We start from the raw sequence: 22,556 nt of genomic DNA, 5'->3' as shown, positions 1-22,556 counted from the left end.
TGTTAATCACTACACTTTTAATTAACTAGCAATTAAAAAAAAAAAAAAAAAGACAAGGAAAAGCCCAGGGGCTGCTGCTGCAGAGAGCTGGCCCGCCCCGCCCTCAGAAGCTGTTCCCCACAGCCCAACGGCTCGCCGCGTGCCCAACGGCTGCCCGCCGACGCGGGTGTGTGTGGGGGGCAACGCACGACACCACCCCCCGTCACGCACCACATCCGCGTCGGCAGGGGAAGCGCGCCAGCGTCTTATCGATAGGGGCACTGCTGCGGCGCTGAGTTGGCGTGGCGGTTCCATAGTGTAGTGGTTATCACGTCTGCTTTACACGCAGAAGGTCCTGGGTTCGAGCCCCAGTGGAACCATCGCCAGCTCTCCATTTTGTACTTTTGCTTACTTTTTTTATCATTTCCGTTGAAGCGATGAGTCTCTGGTTTTTTCCTGCCCAAGACGGACAACCTCATAACTGCAAAGAAAGTGGGGTCCTGCCTCTGGCAGAGGGGGTGCAGTGTGTGGCAGAGGAAAACAGGAAGGCCCTTCAAGCAGGAAACCCTGGCCCAGCAGGGTCATTTCCACAGGCGCTGTGCAATCATGTGTTTCTAAGGGTATGAACATAATTTAGACAGTGTTGCTGCAGTGCTTGCTTTTATCCCCTAAAAAGCTCTGTTTGCTGCAACAACATCAACCAAAGTGCACAGAGACCCAGCACCCTGAGGTGCTGAAGCAGCCGGCGCTCTCACCACCCACCTGCCTGGCACAGCGCCATTTTGTGGTGGCTCGTAGCCCCCATGCCCCTGGTGTGGGGGGGCAGCCTGGAGTGGCGCAGGGGCTGTGGACCTCTGCGCCGAGGCCTTGCTGAGCTGTGCGGTGCCCAGGTGGGGGAACGGGTGGCTGGAAGCCTAGTAAAGGAGTGTCACCCCTCCTTGTAAGCCTGTTTGATCTACGGGCCGTCAGGGGCCATTTTGTACCGTCCCCTGAGCCCCTTCTCACTGGTGCAGGTTAGGCCCGGGCTGGCTGCTGCAGGAAGGCGCAGGCAGGGCTGCTCCCTGCCGCAGGTCAGAGGCTCCATCCTCAGGGGTGCTGAGCACCCACCCGCAAGGGGAGCTTTTCCCTGCCAGCGCAGGCGGGGGATCCCCACCTTGCTGTGGTCCCTTGGCTGGGTAGCTAAGGAGACTGCAGAGACCAGAGGCAGCCGTGGCAGCAGCAGTGTGCCTCCTCCACGCAGGGCCAAGGGCATGGGAGTGCCTGTGCAGCGGTGGCGGAAGCTGCAGCCCAACGCACCCCCGAGAAGACATCTCACCAGCGCAGACTGGAGCACTGTTACCTTCACCTCGGTGTTCGGAGAAGTGTTTGAGTGCTGGGAGAAGGCCAGCACTTTTCACAGCACATACCTAGCAAGCACAGTTAATGCCGTCCTTGTTTTCCCCTGTACTTGATCAACTGAGAAAGAAAGAGCCATCTCAGCCTGACTTGGAGCAGTTTAACTTTTGAATTATAACATGTTGTCTTATTTTGCACGTGCAAGCCTTTGGAAAAGGATAACCTCTGGGCATGGATGCTGCTATGGCATCTGTGCGTGGGAGCCCTAATGAGTGCTAGGGCTAAGGTGCCTCTGCAGGAGGAGGAGGGGATCCCTTAGCTCCGCTGAGCTGCAGTTTGCTCTTGAATATCTTTGCAGGATCAGAGCGGGAGGGTGTGATTTACCTGTCTTAAAGATGAAAGAGAAAAATGGGCTTAACTTACTTTAATCAGGGTCTCATTAAGAAACTTACTTTAATCATCATCTTACAAAAACTATTAGCCTTTGTCAGTGCTTTCTCTTACTAAAGAAACACTCTGGGGTATGAACAAGATGTAGTTAAGAGATTGCAGTGCAATGGAAGGATAGAGCCAGGTTGAAAATCTCTTTTGAGTAGAAAGCACCCATACATCACACAGTGAGACCCAGCAGGATAAGGCCATAACATTAAGCACTGTAACAACATTAAGGGCTTGTGTGTCCTGCAGCCTGAAAGGGCAGATGTGCTCAGGTCTGGCTTTCTTCTGCTCAGCTTCATTAGCAGCATGTACGCAGCCCGTGGAGGGTGAAGCCAAAGCAATCCCGCCTCATGGGTAAACTGTTTTCTACAGATGCACTGCTTTCAGCATACAGGCTCAAAGCTGAATCAGCTGTAGGTAGACTTCTCCTATGCAAGCCTACATTGTAGGTACTTCCCTACTTCTAATAGAGATGGTGATCCTATGGTGCCTACTTTGCCAACAACAGCCACAGCTCCCCCGGGTGCATGTGTTAACAGGGATGGGCTTGATCCTGGTGGCCAGTACCAGGTAACTATCTGCACGGTGTTTTCTTACATTTAGGAAAAGCTCATTTTCAGAAGAGGACTTAAGCTTACACTTCAGACTTATGGAAAGAATATTTTATTTCAAGAGCCAGATCTTCAGCATGTGTAGACCATCATAGCTCCAACCATTTCAAGGGGATCCAGCTCCTGATAGTTTGACTCAAGCTCTGAAAGCATTGATAGTCTTGGTTTCTCAGCACGTCAGTATCCTGCCTCTGAGACATGCTTATGGTTCACATGTACATGTATAATCGTGAATTTTGTATGTTCCCTAACTGCTAAAACCAAAGCGTGCCATTCACACATTTGTGCTGAGACATCGCATGTCATGTGCGTTTGGCTCCCAGACACATGAAATCTGTGTGTGCTACTCTGATTTAGCTGTCTGGCACTCTGTGAGAAACACTAAATTGCTACGTGCAGTTGCACTTCTGTCTCACAGATTAGTGCTTTTGCCTCCTCCTTCCCCTCTGAGGACACACGCACATGCTGCCAGTCGGTCAAGTGCCAGGGAGGGCTCCGTGCTTATGTATGTGTTTTGGGAGCTCATGGATGCACAGCTCTGCCTTGCTCAGAAGCAGATTAATTTCTTATAAGGAGAAAGCTACAGACAGAAAGCATTAAGTCTGCATAAGATGCTGTCATGGGGCTTCTCAAACAGTGCTGACCTATATGTATATCGGTTAACAAAGGAAGGCCAAAGTACAGACTGGAGCACTGGCCTCTGGTCATCTATGCTGTTTAATTCTTCACAAACTCCTGGCAAAATTGTGGTTCGGGCCATCTAAGCCAGCTGAGGAAGGACATGTGCCAGGGAACATCCTCAGGCAGGGTGTCAAACAGCCTTCACTCAGCTTTGTTCCCCCTTCTGCCATCCCAGGGGCTTAGCACCCTTACGTACCTTTGTGCCTTCACATCACACCCTTGGAAACACAAGCTCTATTCTCAGTTTTATGGGCTAAGAGCATCCCAATGATGCAGCATGGTCTTTGTGTTATTTCCCACAGTCTGGGAGAAGAAAAAACACCAAGAGGGCCATGAAAACACACCAAAATGTCTTCAGGCCAATGGAACACGAGCTGAACCTGGAGAAGATGTGTGGCCGAAAGGGTGAACCTGCCCAGGCAGTTCCTGCCTGTAGCAGTGTGGATGTGACCAATCTGTCCTACTTTGGACCATTTTGTACCAGTCACAATTTTGTTCCATAATCAATGCTAGGGTAATTTTTATCCTTGTTAAAATTTTATTTTTATTTTAAGGGCAAATGTAGCCCTTTCTGGTGCTGTATTGTGTACTGGTTTAAAAATGTTTTCTGTCTTCTGTACCTGAAAGTATTTGTGTGCTTGCTAGGAACTAGCTATGTGATTCATTTAGCAATGTCTGCAGTGGCAGCACAGTTTTGCTGTTTACAGTTATTAAAATGAAGGACCATCGACACCAATAGACACAGTGGGTCTGAACTGCATAGTATTTATACAGAGACTTTGATTTTAAGGCTCTTCTACTTTTTTGAATGCTACTGGCACATTTTTAAGCAAAGTCTTCCCTTTTTTCTGTGGGGAGGGGATTTTATAACTGGGGAGCCACCAGTCTTGAGAGAGTCCCTTTGGATGAAATGTCCTTTGATAACAGCTGCACTATTTATGAGCATGATCCCTGAGATATTGCATTTCCTACATAAAATCAAGACCTATTTGAAAGGTGGAGTTGACCATAAACCAAGCTTATTTTAAACTGCTTGGGGTGATGGGAGAGAACTTAGTTTCACTTTTTACAAATATGGCAGGTGATTTCTTACTGTTTTGGACAGCTCTGCCTCCCAGTGACCTGTGCCTATGAGACCATGTGGTGAGAGGCTGAAGCCCTGGTCTGGTTTTCCAAGAGATATGTGGATGAAGGTATTTAGGGATTTTTAAGCTGGGATTTTCAGGCCCATGGGATTTAGATACCAAGTGCTCATCAATGCAGAGAGGGAATAGATATCCGAGTGTCTTCAGCAGCTCTGGAAGTCTGTGGCTCTGTGGCAGCCCATTTTGGACCGGTCAGCAAAGAGAGGGAGAGAGCGAGCATTGCCCAGATACTACAAAGAGCCTGGAGTAAAGATGCTGCACTGCAGCAGATGCCCAGAGGCTGCCCTGGTACCCTCAATGAGGCTTACATTTGTTCACCCCCTGGCTGGACCTTCTGGTGGGTCTTGCTGCCCCAAGAGGGGTGCTGCATATGAGTGTGAGGCCTCTGAGAAAAAAACAGGAGCATCCTCCTCCCCTTAGGAAAATTGCTCCTTTCCTAGTGCCTAGGATGAGCCACGCTGCTTGCTCGTCCTGCCATGCATTGACACTCCCCAGTGTTTGTGGTGAGCTGGCCCAGGTCCACGAAGCAGGATGGCCATGTCCATGAAGGGATATCTGCCTGCAATAACCTGCCTCTCCCCCAGGGTAGATTAAAATGGGAAAAGTGTTGTGTTGAGAAGGTTTTAAACTGCTCGAGGCTGAGCAAAGCATTGAGCCTCCTTGGCAGGAAACTTGTCCCATCTATGTTGCATGCCCTGACGAGGCTGGGACCTATCGGTGCTGGAGGTGCAACTGCAGAGGGATGTGGTACCTGACATCCCATTTATGGGGCATTCCAAATGTGTGGGTATGCAAAGGCAGGTGAGATGAATCCTGCCCAGGAGACTGTTTCTGAAGAGTCAGCATCCCTGTTTGTGCAGTATTTTTTGAATGAATGTAGACCAGAAGACTAGAGACAGGTCGAGCTTAATTCAATAGCAGCCTACACGTTCTATGCAGCACTTTAATCTATTCCCTGAGCATGCAATCTGAGATTTTCGGAAACAAAGAAAGCTGCTTCTGAAGCAATTGCTTTCAAAAACCTCCATTAAAAATTCACTGCTAATTGCACGTAATTTACAAAGATTGGAGGAACGGGTGTAAGATCCACTGGCAAGACTAGCAGTCTGTTGTTGTCTTGAATCTTTCAGTCATTTTAAAATCAAATGTGTAACTCTCTTTGATGTAAATTGGTTGAGAGGATACTATAGGTAGAACTGTTAGCAAAGGGAGGTTTACTTTTTTCATTTGAGATTTTTACAGCTCAGCAAGTAAACAACTGAAATGTGCTATTTCCATTTGATCTACTAATTGCAGTTTTCAGCCCCTTGCAATTAGGTGACTGAAAGAGCAGTAAGGCCAGGGCAGATTTCTACACACAGCTGTTATTAGGAAAGGCATTGATAGTGTAGAGGTAAATAATTGGGGTGGAAGATAATGAATACATACTATATAAAATAGACAATATATATGACATTTATTTATAAGTATTAGGCATCTGCATTTCTGTGAGGGTATATGTGGTTTCTAGGTAGGTATATGCTTGTTTATTTGTACATATGTCTGCATACACAATCAGATTTGCACTCAGTGTCAGTACCTCAGTGCTTTTTATCTTTTAAAAACTGTTACATGTGACACATCCTCTATGCTGAAGCTTGACAGTAATACTTGTGTGGTTGGCTTGATGGTGCTTGATAAAATCATGAGAATGGAGGAGTAAGGTGCTTAGGCAATGCTTAAGTTAATCTCATGCCTTCCCAGCAAGCCAAGCAGCACGCTAAGGAGCTATTCCCAAAAGAGGAAGGAAAAGATGCGGTTCAAGATGGAAAGCGTCCTGCTGTCTCTTCTTTTCTGGTACAAAGGTACGCACTTTGCCTCCTGAGAGGCACTTTCAGATGTCCCTCTTTGCATTTCTTGTTTCATCCATGCTTCTTTCTTCTGCCAGGGGCTGTAGGGTACAGAACAAGCTCTTCTTTACATTCTCATGGAAGCATAATAATTTGGGGAAAGGCAAAATTGTGGAGGAGATTTGTAATTTATGTACATGAGTGAGCAGCGTTCTTACAGCTCTATGAATATTCAGTAGTAAAACTGTTTCACAAAATAATTGCAGTGTAAAAAAATTGCCATATAATTTGTCAAAATATGAATTTGCAAAGAAAATTGTAGTGCAGCTGAGCCAGTGTGTAAATAATAATGCTGATTTGAAAAATGAGGTACAGTATAACATGAAAGACTGGTCCTTCATTAATCAAAACCTGATCATTTTCTCTAGCAGCAACACATTGCTGATCAAGACCTTCCTTTTTTTAAAGGCTCTTTCAGGTATTTTGGCCTGGAAAAGACAACCAAAAGCACTTTAGGAACAAAAAAAATCATAAATCAAGAAAATGGGAAAAGTATTTATCAGTTTTGAGGCTTTGTCAAATTTACTTCTCAGAAAAGTAGCAATGAAAGCAGGTAAGCAGCATCTATAGGAGGCCAGAAAATTCAGGGTCACGATCTCCTTCCATTTTAAGTAACCCAGCTGGGGAACGAGGAGATAAATTTTCTGGGTTGTGTTTGAACTTCTGGCTTCATTAAAGCCAAAGGCGAAGATACTATTATCTTAAACAAGGCTGGGGTTGTTCTCGCTAAGTGCTGGGCAATATCTACGTTTTGTGTATATAGAGTGTGTGATTACTACATTAATGTGTGAATAGGGTATGATCTGTCAGAGTGTGGGACAGATTCATCAGACAGTCCAGCTTTTCCCTCATGGAAGTTGAATACTCAGTGTTTGGCTTTGTCTAGGTTTTTTCATCCTTCTCTCTTTCCATTGAATACCTTGGTCTACCAAATTTCACGGATAGGAAAGTTTTCCTCAACTAGCCATGCCTTCACTTCACCCTGTTATGCTTGGCTGTACCTTGTTTTGTCTAATTAATAGGTCTTCCTTTTAATCTTCGGGCAAATATTTGTTCATTCTCCTCATACCTTATCTCTCCACTCTCCTTTGTTTCACATGGGAAGGTTACTGGTGCCTGAGCTTCTTGGAAGGCTGTTTTTATCCAGAGTCCAGAATTTTTTTTTCCCAATGGGTGGCATAACTGCAATTAGCCCTTGGAATGAGTTCATACCTTGCTCTGAATCCCAGACACAGCTTGCTTTTAATAGACACCCACACATCAGGATATTTTTGGAGAGCCTGCAGTGAAATATTACTTGCAGGATCACTTTCCATGCATCACTCCCTCAGAATTTGATTTATTTTCTTAATTTACTGGTTTTGTTAATTTACACTTTTCCTCTGCTTCATGATCTAAATATCCTCTTCCGGATAAAGAGCAAGCAGCGACCCTTTGCCCAGGTCCCCCTCACACTCCTGCCTCGCCCACCACAGGGAAGGTGCTGCCAGGCCAGTCCTCTGAGCCATGTGCCCTGATGCCAGTGATAAGCTCCTTAGCTTATTTTCTCTGGCAGAGCAAGTGGCTTAGAGGAGCACCCCCAGCCCCCACGCCTTGGCTGGGCTTGTGTTTGCTGGGGACACCACCGCAGCAGCAGTAGCATATGGTGCAGCAGGCAGGCTCCTGCGTCAAGAGCCACAGCAGCTGCTGGGCCCCCTCCATATGGTGAGGGGGAGCACCCCGAGCCCTGGATTGACATGGATATGCTTTTAGCACATTGAATGTGACATGCCTGTGCTGCATTACTCTATCCATGCTCACTACACACTGGGGAATAAGCACATCTCAGCAGTTTAAAGAGTGGATTTCTTTTTTTCTCTCTCTGTTTTTTGGAGCTTTGGGAAAAAAAAACACCACAACAACAAAAACCCAAAATCAAAGGCCCAAACCCTCCTTTGGATCATTGTAAATAACATCTTTAGTGCCACCCTTTGGCATAATTGATACATCTAATGAAATTACTATGCAGGTAATGTTCTGCATAGCTCTAAGCAGGAAGGAACAACATATCAATAAGATCAGAAATTGCCAAAAGTTTTCAGAGGAACACTTTGGGAAAAAAGATACACGTCTCTTAAGAAGAAAAAGGGAAAGGTTGATTTTTTTCAAATTATGTACTTTTTTTCAAATATTTTCACAACTTCAAAAATTGTGTGGAAACATTATGAAGACAGCAGGCATAAAAGAGAAATTAATATAAATTAATAGGTATAATTGTCATTATTTAAATATGGGGTTTATCACTTCTAGATAAATACCAGTAAATATTAAGTAAGACACAATTCGAATGAATGAAAATGCAAACCAAATAAGAGTAATTAAAATAAAGAAAATTAAATGGAAATGAAAAATAATAAAATCATGAACAATACTCACAAAATGAATGAGGAAAACAGCAGCTGTGTTACAGCGTGAGAGAGGAGCTTAACATGAAGTATGAGCTCTCTCCCCTTTGCAGACTGATGCTGGTGCTGGTCCTCTGGCCTTCAGTCTCTGGCCCTGACAGTGCCTGTCAGTGATCAACAGAGACCAGTCCTCACAGGCTGATGTGTGCCAGGGCAGTGGTGCCCTCCTGGGGAGTGCCAGGGCCAGAATATCATCATCTACAAGGGAAACAGGCTGAGCATTTGGGCCAATGTGGCTTTAGGTGTTGGGAGCCCCTGGCTGAACACCCTGCTTTCACCAGGCTAGCCTGGCTTCCAAGATCTTTTGGTGGACACAGACCTGCATGTGCCCTGGGGGTCTCTGCCTGCCAACATAGCTCCCAAGGACCATTTACAGCCTGCACTTTTTAGAAATAAAGGCACTGTTTGCATGACATGGTCCCATGGAGCCTGCTTAGCATGGCCACGGAAAAAGCCCTCGGGGAAAAACAGCAAAAGCAACCATGAAGTGACTGACTGAGGGGGCTATATCTGCTGAGGGGACCTGGGGACTGGTCATGGCTGCAGCAGGGGTCCCTGGGACCATCGCCACTGGTGCAGGGGCAAGGAGAGATGGGGAAAATGCCACATGTGACGGTGGCCTGGGATGCAGCAGGTTCTCCAAATGCACCTCGCTGCCGAGGCTGGTGCAGCCTGATGTGAGTCACCTCCCTTGCCTGGCACGATTTCCAGGGTTGGGATGTAAAAATAGCATAGCTTAATAATATAGCAACCCACAAACTGGCACCCCTACAGGCACAGAGGTGCCACAATGCTTTTTTCAGTGTCTTGACCCTCTGTGTTGCTTACAGACCACCTCACCTAACTCTGTTCCTGAGGGTCTCTAATGTGGTGCTCAAGGAAAACAGGGACTTGCAGTGGTGTGCCTTTCAGTAAATGTGATAAAACCAGTGCTATTCATTCCAGTCACCTCTTTTCATTTCTGTGACAGCTCCAGTCACATTTTTCTGCTTTTAAAGCTGTTTTCCTTTCTCCTGCCCCATGGCCCGCATGTGCATAAGGGAAGCAGGTGACTGGCTATGCACCACACTGGGAAAGCACTGCATCACAGGGGGAGTGCTCTCCACTGAGAGAAAAGGAGAGAAAATAATTTTGCTTGTCTCCCTGAGCTCTGTTAAACTGCTAAGTTTCTTGCAGAAATGAGGGGCAAAATTAACTAATATTCAGCTGAAGCTTCTAGACCACCTAAATTGTAAAGTCAATAAATAAAGTCATTAACATTTTTCACATATTTTGCCTGCAATTACCAAGTTTATGTGAACTTATTCTAGTAAATTGAGTGACTGACATTTATTCTGTGTTATATTTTATTTCCTTGGCTTATTTTATAATGTGCTTTCTCATGCTTGTACATCTGCCATTAATTCTAGCCACATTAAAAAAAAAGATGGCTAGCTGTCGTGGCTTGATGGTCAGGATATTCAATATGATTTCTCAGAGCTGACCTTATTGAAATGTGCTCAGCCTTTGGCGGTGTTACTTCTGCCCATATTTACCTTCCTCCTTTCTTTCTGTTGTTTAACCGTGCAATAACCACAAACTTTCTGAGACACTCAGTCACCTGTTCCTGTCATTAAAATGCCAGCAGCTGAGTTTACTTGCTACTGCTTGCTATTTCCTTTCCCCAGCTAGCCCCAAGTTGCAACTGCTGCTTCGTCATACTTCCACCTTGGGAAATCTGTGTTCCCTCCATCCCAGGACTGCCTCTGCTAGCTCTTTCCCTTGTCCCTCAAACCTGGTCCAGTCTCTGGAGTATCTCTCCCCTCCATCCTGGTCAGCAGCAGGTGCTGAGTGCAGCCATGCCAGGGCCCGTGCTCCAGCCCAGCTCCACCATGACGGGTGTTTTGACACAAAATCACCCCCTGCTGCTTGCCCAAGCCCCAGTCCCCAAATCCTGTGCTACGGGGTGGCATTTGTGCACGGTGCTGCGTGGGACATGCTGTGCTGCAGGGTGGGACAGGACAGGAAAGGCACATGCCTTATCTCCCAGCCTCTCACAAACATGCACAGATAATAATTTATTTCACTGAACTGTTGGTTTGCTGAATGTCCCAGGGGGCTGTAAATAGGGCTCTTAATGGTTTGGGTTTGGGTTGGGTCTTTTTTCAGTCCTGTACTTTTAAAACAACAGCCCCCGGAAGCTATGCAGGACTTATGACTCTCCCATGAATTGCAGCAATTCGTTCTGTCTGACCTACAATTACCAATTATCTTTGTAACCTTCCTTGAAGGCAAACACACTCACTATAAAAGCATGCTGGCCATCACATTTTTAGATTATTGGCAGCCAGCTTTCCTCTTCATTTCCTTTGTAGGACAGGGCCCGTCACAGTTGTAAACACACCAATATATCAATTACTACTTTTTTCTGGCCGACTGCAGGCAAGGGCATCTTTTCCTCTCTTTTCCTCTCCCGACACCAGAGGTTATCAGGCTGTGCTGCCCAGGCAGGACCCTTGGCCCATCTGATGCTATACCTACCCCAAGGCAAGGCTGCTGCTCCCCTGTGCCGCAGGCTGTGGCTGTGGGTGGTGGGATGGGAGCCAGCCCTTAGCAGTTAACCTCTTCTAGCTCAAAAAGGCAAAGCTGACCTCCTATTTGAGATGTTTGAACCAGTGAGCCATGGGGCAAGGGATGGAGGCCCCCAGCCCAGCAGAGACAACCAGAGGGGCTGCACGCCGGTGCCCCTGCCCTGGCACTGTCTTTGCACCACTGCATGTCGCAGGGCTGACTCAGTAACACATGGCATTGAAAAAAGGGCTTTTGTGCTTGAAATTCACAGATTTGTAGTGATGTCTCCTGGCAGACGAGCCTAAAAACCCTAAAAGCTGCTCTCATAGTTCAGGAGCAGGCATTACTGTCTGGGTGCAGCCACCCAAGCAATGCTGGGGTGACCTGGGTAGGGGGATTTATTCCTGATGGTTGAGTTTGTGTTACCATACACCCACTGACCTGAAAGGTATTACTTTTATTCCTGCTGTTTCACTCACAGCCACTGAATTTTCAGCTGCATGTGTCAATGACATGCCAAATTTTGACCTTGGCTTTCATGTACGCAGGCAGGGACGCTGAAGAGCTCAGTCTGGACCCAAAGCAATACCCTACATCAGCCTGGTAATTCACATCCCCTTTCCCCACCACAAGCACACATTGTGCAAGAGTAAGCTTCACCACAACACAGTCTTCCTTATGCTGGACAAATGGACCCGACGCACATATAGTCAAATACTTTATTGCTATGCAAAGTATATTAATTTGCTAGTTTGTTTACCAGGTTTTCTCTGTAGCCCCTAAAGGTACCTTTGGGTGCTTCAGGGGAGCAAGTTTTTAGGCAAAGGGGTGCAAGCACCTTGGCTTTCACCTCTGCATGGCCCCACTTACTTGTGAGGACATTGCCAGGCCAAAGTGCATTTTACCACCGTAAAGAAAATAGACAACACCCCACAAAAGTTTTTTCCACAAAAATTTGTCTTCTAAAGACAAAAATAAAGAGGTTAAGACACACCTAGTGAATGCACATCTCTAAATGAAACTTGAATGCCTACAGACTGAAGGAGCTGAGCCTGCAACCCTGCAAGCTCAGACCTGCTCAGTGATTGCTGGGCAGCGGGGACCCATGGTGGGCTGCCCTGGGTGGGGAGCTGGGCTCCCAAATCCCAGGGTAATGAATCTAGCCCTTGCAGCTGGTGCTCCCAGAGCAGGGCGCCTGTCCTGCTGGGAAAAGCCACTGTGCTGTGGGATGAAGGGGCAGGAGAGGTGTCTGCCAGCCTGGCTCCCATGCCACTGCTGCTCCATCATCATCATCAAACAAAGCATCAAGCAGGCAGGAGAGGTACTACATTGCTTTTATTGGCATAGATGATATAGATTTGATTGGTGATAAAGTCTTGGTTTGTATTATATTGATCTGACAACAGACAGTGTTGACTAGAACCACTTTCACACCCGTTTCAGTCGACCTGCTTTGCCCCGTGTGGCACAGCATGGAGGTGGCAATGTACTACGTGGCCTTGGGCTTGTACCTCCACCTTGGTTTTCTCGTTGCACAATGGAGTCACAGGGCTTGGCTGTGTAACATCTATTCGGGGAATTGTGGAGCTTGGTGTTGTGCATGGCCCCCAGCATACACTTTCCAAGATCCCAGATCCAGAGACTTGCATCCATGCTTTCCTCCTCAGCTTGATGGGGTCTGGGTGCCCCCTGCCTCCCTCTTGGCCCTGACTAAAAGCCACATCTTTTTATTGTAGACTGTTTACTTCTGCCATGGCTGATGCCTTGGGTTAATGTGGTACGTTCCTGATGCCAGAAATGCTGCACTGGGACACTGAAGTAAAAAAGACCATCTCTGCATTAAAGAAAGGAATTTAAAAAAAAGTCTTTATAATTTTGTTCTTTTCTGGGGTCTTTCTTTCAGACTGTTGATACATTAAGTCTCAGTGTCACACCCAAGGAGCGGTTGGATTTCAGTAATAAACAGAGCTTTGTATATAGTTTATATTTCAACTGATTATAATTGCACAGTGTTTGTGAGTCTTTTGAGATGAAACTTGCTATAGAAATGTGAGATGTAAATTCCCAGCATTAGTTGGAGCTTCCTAGGCTCAGCAAAGTGGCAGTGTATGAATGAATAAATCATAACTAGATTTCAGTGAATAATTCAGAGTCTAATTCATTTGGTGAAAATATACTATTTTTATATTCACAAAACCTCTTTTTGGAGATGGTAGGTTTCTCGGCTTCTGTACACAAGTTCTTACCTGCTCAATAACTTGGTCCTTAGTGGTTTGCATATTCCCTGCTGGCACTGAAAACATGATGTTTGACATTTGCCTTGTGTTGATGAGTTACCAGAGGTCATGGACTATTTTTAAAATATTATTTTATATTCATAGTTGTGTGGGCACTATTCTGCCAGTCCAGATGCTATGAATGTCGTCTGCTTTGGACTTCACTGCAAAGTGGGAAAGCCCTTTCATCAAGGAAAGGGCTCATAAAAAAGCTATTGCTCAGTGACAAGCAGGTGACAAAACAAGTCAGATGTTACAAAAGTAGTCGCTCTTCCTCTACAGCCACAACTGGTTTTCTCTAAGAAAGAAAAAAACCAAAGGGAGTCTTGTATGTAAGATAGATTGGGAAGTCCTAGTTAAATTTTGTTTTCCTCCATGTGGTCCAGAGAGATTGATCTCAGACCAGGCACCTCACAGGATGTCCCATCTCCTTTGAAGGCACTGGGGATTTGCAGTGGCACCAGGATGGGATTTCACCCTTGGGGTTCATCAGCTCACATTTTAAGGGCAAGATGGGAAAGGGAAACCATGGGGCAGGAAGACAGCAAAAAAGGCATAGGGGCAAAATCAGCTGTATTAGCAGAGGCTGAGGGGGCTGGCATGGGTTTCTCCTCAAAATGTTTCAGACATATCTGATCAGAAAGAGAAGATGCCAAAGTCATCAAAAAGAACACGCAGTGGAGTAGTAGCACTGACATGGGCACACGCAGTTCCCTGTTCCTGCCCACATCCTCTCACTTCCCCCAGCAATCAGCTTGGGGAAACATGGTAGATTCCGCCAGTCCTTCCTTGATTTATTTGTCCCCAGCTCAGAAGAAAATGTTCATTGCATTTCCTGATGTTTGCTTGCAGCATCTTCGTTTCTGACATCTCTCTCTTTCTTCTTCCCTCCATGCCCGCTGACACAGCTGCGATGGCCCTCTCCCCAGGAGAGGTAAGTCTCTCCAGCTGGTTTGGCTGACAGGTAAATGCTGGGGGTCCAGCACTGCCTGGCTTCAGTGACTCAGAGCAGAAGGAAGGATGGCACCTGGCCCTCCAAGCCTAGGACATGTGCTCTGACCTCTGAATCTAAGGGAGAGTCATCCCACGTTTCATGCCAGGCTGCCACACAGAAAGGGGCTCAGAGAAGGTGCAGCATCCCAGGAAGACACAAATGTTTTGAGTTTCAGGACACAGATTAAGCCTCATGCCACTATTGTTGATGACTATGTTCATTTATTACTGTTTTTTTACCTTCCCTTTAGGATGAGAGACTGGACCTGTGGCACAGCAAGGCGTGCAAATGCGATTGCCAAGGAGGTCCTAACTCGGTGTGGTCCAGTGGGACTAACAGCTTAGAGTGCATGCCAGGTAATGGGCCAGTGTGCTTTTAGCCATGTTTGTCTGGTGGTCTTCAGCAGCTTCCCCCATTGCACCCCGCATGCAGAGGTGGCACATTATGGCAGTACTTGTTCCAGACCCAGCTGCCGGAGCTGGGCCGGTGGGAGGTGGCAGGGTAACCCTGCACCATCAGGCAGAGGGGCAGCCGCAGTGGGGGCTGTGCCTGGGCCTTGGGAGGGCACCCAGGATGGCTGGTACTGGTGGCTGCTTGACTGCCCTGTCCCCACAGCCCTCGGCACTGATGGTCCCAGAAACTGCGTGGGGCAGCTACTGCTGAGTGCAGGATTTGCTGTAGGAAACTTTTTGTACCACCTAGGCTCGTTGTCCCTTGCTGTAGTTTAGCCTGTGACATCTTCACTCTCCAGCGGTCAAGGAAAACAGTTTGTTCTTTCTTTGCAGCATATTTTTAAACAGTAAAAGACCACAATTTCTCTAGGCTGCCCCTGCCCATCTACTTTCAGCCATTCCTCACAGATCATGTTTTATAGGTTTCTGATCAAGCTCTTTCGTCATGATTCTCTGCAACTGCCACATTGTCCCTGATGTGTTACCCCAGCAAGGCCTTATCGGTGCCCAGCTGATCCTCAGGTTTAGCTCAAGTGTCCCACAGAAGCTGCATTCCTGTGCAGGCCTCTGTCATGCAGATGTTCAGAGGTGTTCACCCCCTCTGGAGCTGAGTGCCAAAAATGGTACCAGCTCCATGCCTGCTAGCAACCACCTCTTCCCAGCTCCTGTAAGAGGCTATGCAACAACTTGAGGGGAGTTTTGCTGCCCCTGGGTTCCCCAGGTGAGATACATGGAGGAAACTGTCCCTGCAGTGCTCAGCATTTGGCACGGCTACCCTGAAGGAGGAGGGGGTTTAATGAATCACCCTGGAAGAACTCGGAGTGGAAGCCAGGACAGACTAGGAGGCAAATAAAAAAGTGTATTGACCAGAAGACACGACACCATTGGCAGAGCTTGCAGGCATACGCAAACAGAAACAAGAGGGGAAAATCCCAGGCGTTTCTATCCCACACTTGTGTTGGACCTGCAGATTTCCCTCCCACAGTGTGAGGGAGCTGAGAAGCAGCAGAGGCTTTCCAGTCATCCTTGCCAGGCCATCTGCTTCCCCTGAGCTCTCCCTCTGTGCAGTCTGCTCCTGTGGAGGCCAAGTCCACCTGGGGCTCAGCCAGCTTAAGCATTGCCCACAGGCTTCTTCCCTGCCCAAAGAAGCTGCAAGGAGAGGATTCATTTGCTCTGCATGGATGGTGTCTTTCCCCCAGGGTGGAGCAGCCCCAAACATCCCCAGTAAAGGACTGTGGCTTCTCAGGCTCTGTCCTTCCAGTTTCTGCAGCTGAGATCTCCACAGGGCTGCCTGCTGGGGCAAGTATGAAAAGGAAGAGAGCATTTGCTGGAGACAGCCCCTGTGATGCAGAGGAATTGCTTATAGGAGCTCCAGAGATGACACTTTATATCTCTTGTTGTGGGGGTTTCCTCCAGTCTCTTATGAAAGAAACCCATACGCGTGACCCCAAACACGAGTCTGAGCTGGCGTGGCCCTGCTCAAGCTCACCACTCCCTTTCAAAGGGCTGGCCACCACAACTCTTTTTTGTCACAGCATCATCATGAAGCCCACCTGTGATGGCCAGGGCCCTGCAGTGCTTTCATCCTTGCCCGGGTCTCTCTCCATTTGGAAGGTGCCCCTCTGCACCTGCACATCCTCTACCTGTAACTATCCCTTTGCGTGAAACTGCAGTAAAGCATATTTTGGGCAATCAGAGGTTAACACACACTCCAGGTCACCATATAGGATCCCCCTGCTTTCTGACATGTGCAAGGAGTGGAATCGGCATGCTCACACACGCCGCAGAGCCTTATGGCAATGCTGAATTGCAGCTGGTCCAGCAGATATCCCTAACCAGCTGCTTGGGAAGTTCTCACCATGATTCCGTACTGGCACCTAGAGCTGGCATGCCAATCTGGTCCTACTGCATGTTTTCTTGCTGTTTAACCTTAACAGTGTACAATTCTCTATCTGAAGCCTTGCTGCAGCCTGGTACCACTCTGCTGTCACTTGTACCAAGGAAACACAGAATCACAATGTGGTTTGGGTTGGAAGGGACCCTTGAAGATCATCTAGTCTAACTCCCCTGCCATGGGACATCTTTCACTAGACCATGTTGCTCAAAGTCCCATCCAACCTGACCTTGAATGCTTCCAATAATGGGGCATCTACAACTTCTCTGGGCAACCTGTTCCAGTGGCTTACCATCCACATCATAAAAAAATTCTTCCTTATGTCCAGTCTAAACCTACCCTCTTTCCATTTAAAACCATTGCCCCTTGAAGGGCAGGGAAGGAAAGGAGATGTGGCAGGTTTGGTTGATCTGTCCATGGCTGAGGGATGTGTGTGAGAGGAGCAGCGCTAGGTTTCCCGGCTAGGTGTGTGGGGTGCTCTCACACATCAGCATGACGTAGCTAAGTAATGAATGCATCTTCCTTGACTAATGAAGGCTGTTCTCCTGAATAATGAATGTTCTCACTGTATCTCCCAGCTGTCTCTCTCCCCAGGCAGGGGGGCTTTGCGCTCTCCTCGCCCAGCCCAGCCATGGCGATGTGGCCCAGCATCCCCGCTACCTGGGGGTGGTATGCTGAGCAGGCATGCTGAGGTGTTGCTGAGCTGTCTCTGGCATGGCCGGAGGGGAGCAACTGGCCTTGCAGCTGCTGCAGAAGTTTACTCCAGGTCAGCAGTAACAGTGTTAAATGGCTTAGCCGGTTTGGCCGGCTGGGCACCAGGCATCTATTTGCTGGTCCCTGTGTGTGGTGCAGCCAGACGTGCCAGAAGGTGACCCGCTAATTGCATTACCATAGTGTGGTCTGTGGATTAGTGTTGCTAAAAGTAAAGTTGCGTGGTGTTGGAGATAAGCCTGCCCAGTAGTGAACACGTGGGACCACCCCAGCCCAGCCGCTCTCTTGCACAAGGGAAGCAAAGGCTTTAACGTGGTGGAAAACTGTGATGTTTCCATGCCTGGAGGAAGGCAGGACAGCAGTTATGTGTTTCCATGGGGAAAAACATGTTAATGAGGTACCAGCTGAGCAAGATATGTTAATGAGATATCGATGCATATGATATCGACCTAGTGGAACTTGCTAATGAGACATTGACTGCGTGGCTGCAGTGCTGGGGCGTTGCACCAGGGAGACCGTGGTCATGCCAGGCCCTGGGCACCCACTGATGCTTCCCACATGTGAGTCGTTTTTAACATGAGGCACCACACTGGTCAGTCAGACATGGTTAAGGTGAGGAAACATCCTACCCACAAGTGAAGCTGCACAGAGCTTCACTTGCTCCTTTATTGCCAAAACCCATGAGACTATGCTAAACTGGAAAACATGACAGAGCTACCCTTGGGGCCACCACATCTGCTTCACAGGCTGCAAAATTAGAAAGTGCTGCCCTTGATACAGGTGTTTGCCCAGGCAATCACCATGTGATGCTTGTGAGTGCCTTCTTCATGTGTAGCTAGATACGTAGTGATAACCTGATGCCACAAAAAATGATCATAACAAAAAAAACCCCAGAACTAGGGCCAGGTAAGGTACAGTCATGGCAGCATCACTGAAGGCTTGCCTTCCAGAGCACTGTGTGGTGACCCACCACAGAAAGTTTAATGATGAATAAATGTTTCTGGCCCACGTGGTTTCACAGCCAGCAGGAATCTTGCTGAGCTTCTCGCTATTGCAGAAGACAGCTGCGGGGTCAGGTTTGATAGCCTGAAGATCTGAAAGCAAACACTCTGATGGACATCCCTGAGCCTTTGGCAGGGCCAAGCATTACACCACACTGGCACCAGAGTGCCCGCAGGTTTTCCACAAGGCAAGACCATCTCCTGATGCAAAGATAGCAGAAAATGCAGAACATCTGAGGGTGCTTGTGGAGGGATGATCAGAGCAGGCTCAGCTATTTTGCTGTGCAGGCATGGCTGTAAATCAAGACAGTGAATGGAGGAGCAGAAGAAGATAAAGCCCAGCAAGAAAAACTGTGCCAGACATTTCTCAAGGACCGGGCAGAAGCTGACAGCCTGGAGGCTAGGTCCAGTTTGATGGATCCAGTCTGGACCTGCTTCCACATGCTTGCAAGAAGGAGGTTTGGACTGCAACATCTGAATAAAACCTTTCTCCAAAAAGCTGCAGGCAGCACAGGTTTAGTAAGTTTGAGACAGAGAGAAGAGTTAGAAATTCTCACAAGAGAAGAGTTAGACATGAAGACTCCATGGCCCCTGGAGAGCAAATACTTCAGGGGTTCTGGTCTGGGTTTAAGAGCATCCCCAGTAACCTGGCCAGGGAGGAGAGGGAGCAGTGAAACCACAGGGGGTGTTGACAAGTGTGCAAACACACCCAGGAAACAAAGCCACTCATGTCCCTTAAGGTATTTTTTCTCTTCTTCTGCAGAGTGCCCCTACCACAAGCCCCTGGGCTTTGAGTCTGGTGCTGTCACACCCGACCAGATAAGCTGCTCCAACCCGGAGCAGTACACGGGCTGGTACTCCTCCTGGACAGCCAACAAGGCCCGCCTCAACGGCCAAGGCTTCGGGTGAGTCCAAAAATGCCTCCCCGAGGAGCCCTGTGGGCAGGCAGGTGGGGGGGCCAGGGACCCCTGGCAGCGTGGGGGCAGGAGGGTCTGCCTGGAAGGGCAGTGGCAGAGGACATAGCAGAGCTGGTGGTGTCCCCCCAGGTGTGCGTGGCTCTCCAAGTACCAGGACAATGGGCAGTGGCTGCAGATTGACCTGAAGGAGGTGAAGGTGATCTCGGGGATCCTCACGCAAGGGCGCTGTGACGCTGATGAGTGGATGACCAAGTACAGTATGCAGTACCGCACTGATGAAAACCTCAACTGGGTTTACTACAAAGACCAAACTGGGAACAACCGGGTTGGTGGACTTTGCACTTTGACCACTGGTGGAGGGGTGGTCTGTTTGGTGACATGAACACATCAGGTCTTGGTGTGGGGGGTGCCCCAAGAGGGGGGTCCTGTGAGAGCAGCAGGGTGGATGGGGCCCGGTGCTCATGCCACATCTGGGGGCAGCACAGAGGGGGGCATCCCCCCTATGGAAAGAGCAAGTGCCATGCTGACCAGCTGCAGAAGGACAAAATACATTTTTTATGTTTCCTAATGATGATAATGGAGTATGGATTAAGCTTGGAGGCATTAGCTGGCATCACACGGGAGGCAGCACCTCCATGATAAAACCCCTTTCCAGCTGTGGCCACACAACGCCAGCCACGCCTGGGCACTGCGGAACGGGGGCTCCTTCTTTTGCCTAAGTCCAGGGCTAGTGCACAACGATGATGCAGAAAAACCCAAGACAAAATCTGCAACCAGTGAAGTCACAAACAGTGAACTGTTCTCATGCTGCACTTAGTGGTGGGTTTGAAGCAAAAAATTGCACTGGGGAGACCTTACAGTCCCTGTGCAGCCCAGCTGAGCTGGGGGCTGCCACAGCTGCTGCCTCCCAGGCGTCCTCAGTGTCCATCTGTGGGGATGGCCCTGTCCCAGCATGGGAGGCTCTGGTGTCTTTACTGAAGTAACTGGTTCCTGCAGCCCTGGGGAGATGCTGAGCTTTCCCCAAAACACAGGTCATGGCAGCAGGAGATGTGGCAGCATGGCCATGGAAATGGCAGCATGGTGGAAAGGGCCCCCAAATACATTCTTTGTCTATATTGGTGTGTCTGGGAGCCCAGCTCATGAACTGCAAACAGTCAAGGTCAACCACGCTCACTCTGGATGTGTGGTACCCTGGTGTGAGAGGGCAAGTAGGAGAGAATAGGGTGAGATTAAGTCTAGCCTAATCAGAAGTAGTGCAGGAATGATGCAGGGGAAGTGACTTACTCAGAAAAACCCAGTCAATGTGACAAAAATTGTCTACATCTGGCTACTTTTAAAGTCTTCTATTTTGGGGGTGGAGGCAAGAGAGCCTCCTCTCTGCTCTGCACAGGCACCCCAAACTCATGGGGCAGGATTTCCAGCCCCCCTAACCACCTGACCACACCTCTCCCCACAGGTTTTCTACGGCAACTCAGACCGCTCGTCCTCAGTGCAGAACCTGCTGCGGCCACCCATTGTGGCCCGCTACATCCGCCTCATCCCACTGGGCTGGCACGTGCGCATCGCCATCCGCATGGAGCTCCTCGAGTGCCTGGGCAAGTGTGTCTGAGCACCATCTCCTGGGATAGATGCGTAGGTGTCCACCTGCGCAGCCGCCCTGCCTCACCGTTGATGCCGGCTGTGGCTGCATTCCCACGGTGTAAATGCCCAGCCCGCAGAGGGACGGGCCGTCTTGAATAAAATGTTGCTTCACACCATGCCTGGTGATAAAGCTAAGCCCTGCGGTAAAGCCGACGAGTGTTTATGGGCCACGCATCGGGGAAGGTGGGAGGAATCGTGGCTGTGGCTTTGATCCCATGAGATGTGCTTCTGGCCCTGGGTGTTAGGTTGGGGAAATCACCATCATGGAATGCCGTGAAGCTGAAGTAAATGCAGAAGGGGTCCAAAGGCAGGGCCTGGATTCCCTCAGGGAGGACAGGTCTGTGCTTGATTATTTGTCCCTGAACCTGGGCACCCCCCACCACCCCACCAGGACCAGCGAGCGTTCTCATGCCGAGCAGACCTCTTACCCTGCTTTTCCTCATGCTCCTACTGCTGGTCTCTGCCATCCTTGGGACAGGGTTTTGGGCCAAATCTGGTCTGTTCCAGTACCAGGAGCCCTGCCTGCCTCTCACACTCTCAAAACACCTCCTGGCCTGAGCACCTGTGGCTGTTTTTGGGACAGGCATCGGTCCCTTGCACACTGGATGGCCAACCCCCCTCCCATACACTCTCTGGTTTTGCACAGACACGTCCCGAGGAGCGCAGGGTGCTTTACTCCGTGTGGGTGTTCGGGCACAGGAACAGGAACTCACTCTCATCAACTGCCTTGATCTCCATGGCCCGATCCCCAGCGGTGCTGAGTGCCTGAGTAATGTGGGGCAAGTGGAGGCTCTGGTGATGCACCCCGGGGTGACAGCCAGGGTGCTACAGCTCATGTCCCTGCCTCTGCCTGGGAGCCAATGCTCAGCATGCCCCAGGTGGGCACTGCAGCCCCCACACCTCCCATGTGAGAGGGTTGCGGGGGGCTCTGGGGCAGCAGCCACTATTTGGCTTTCCACACATTTGTGGCACAAACCTGGCAAGGCACTGGAAGCCTTTTCCCTATTTTTTAACAATCCATGCATCCGTCCCAAAGAGTCACGGCACTGGCATCTGAACTGCCTCAGTGAAGAGCAGAGAGGCATGAAGACAACGGCACCACGGCAGGCCATCGGCCTCATGCCCTCTCCTTATCCCTACGGGCAGAGAGGCAAATGCTCGGTGTGCAGGACAGGAGTTAAGATGTGACTAAACCCAAATGAGATGTGACCAAAACCATGAGAAAAGTCTTTGGATGTCTGTGCAATTTTTCACATTTTTTTCATTCTTGAGGGCAGATGTCTCTGCCACATTTTTTCTTGTATATAGAGACAAATAACAGCTGTCAGGAAAATAAGCTGTTCTGGCGAGTCTGAAACCTTCTGCTTCACTATACAAACAATGTGAAGTCTACAGAGATGTAGAAAAGACCAGTCCCCATGAGGTCACCATCACTCCCTTGCTTCCCCTGCACCCCCCAAATGAGTTTTGCCTATCCACAAATGGGTCTAAGGACACATTTTCTTAGTAGAAAATGGGTGAATTTCCATGGTTCTCTAATGGTAATCAATTAAGGCAAGCTCTGCTGAGTAGGTCCACTGAGCTTGAGGCAAGTCCTC

The 22,556-nt window shown here is 48.7% G+C and overlaps 1 protein-coding gene and 1 non-coding gene across 2 annotated transcripts; both read left to right on the top strand.

The window, feature by feature from the left end:
• Window positions 1-286: 286 nt before the first annotated feature.
• Window positions 287-359, top strand: TRNAV-UAC (transfer RNA valine (anticodon UAC)). Its single transcript has one exon. It is a non-coding gene; the product is annotated as a tRNA-Val (tRNA).
• Window positions 360-5,895: 5,536 nt separating this feature from the next.
• Window positions 5,896-21,071, top strand: RS1 (retinoschisin 1). The gene is made up of 6 exons (XM_005231948.4): window positions 5,896-6,033; window positions 14,257-14,282; window positions 14,593-14,698; window positions 19,164-19,305; window positions 19,447-19,642; window positions 20,774-21,071. Exons 1-6 carry the CDS (start codon window positions 5,904-5,906, stop codon window positions 20,924-20,926), a joined length of 753 nt encoding a protein of 250 aa, XP_005232005.4. The 5' UTR covers window positions 5,896-5,903; the 3' UTR covers window positions 20,927-21,071.
• The last annotated feature ends 1,485 nt before the right edge of the window (window positions 21,072-22,556 follow it).

The sequence above is a fragment of the Falco peregrinus genome, chromosome 4, assembly GCF_023634155.1.
Source record: "Falco peregrinus isolate bFalPer1 chromosome 4, bFalPer1.pri, whole genome shotgun sequence".
NCBI lineage: Eukaryota > Metazoa > Chordata > Aves > Falconiformes > Falconidae > Falco > Falco peregrinus.
The sequence above is the reverse complement of the archived record's forward strand: the minus strand, read 5'-3'. Positions and strand labels throughout refer to the sequence as shown.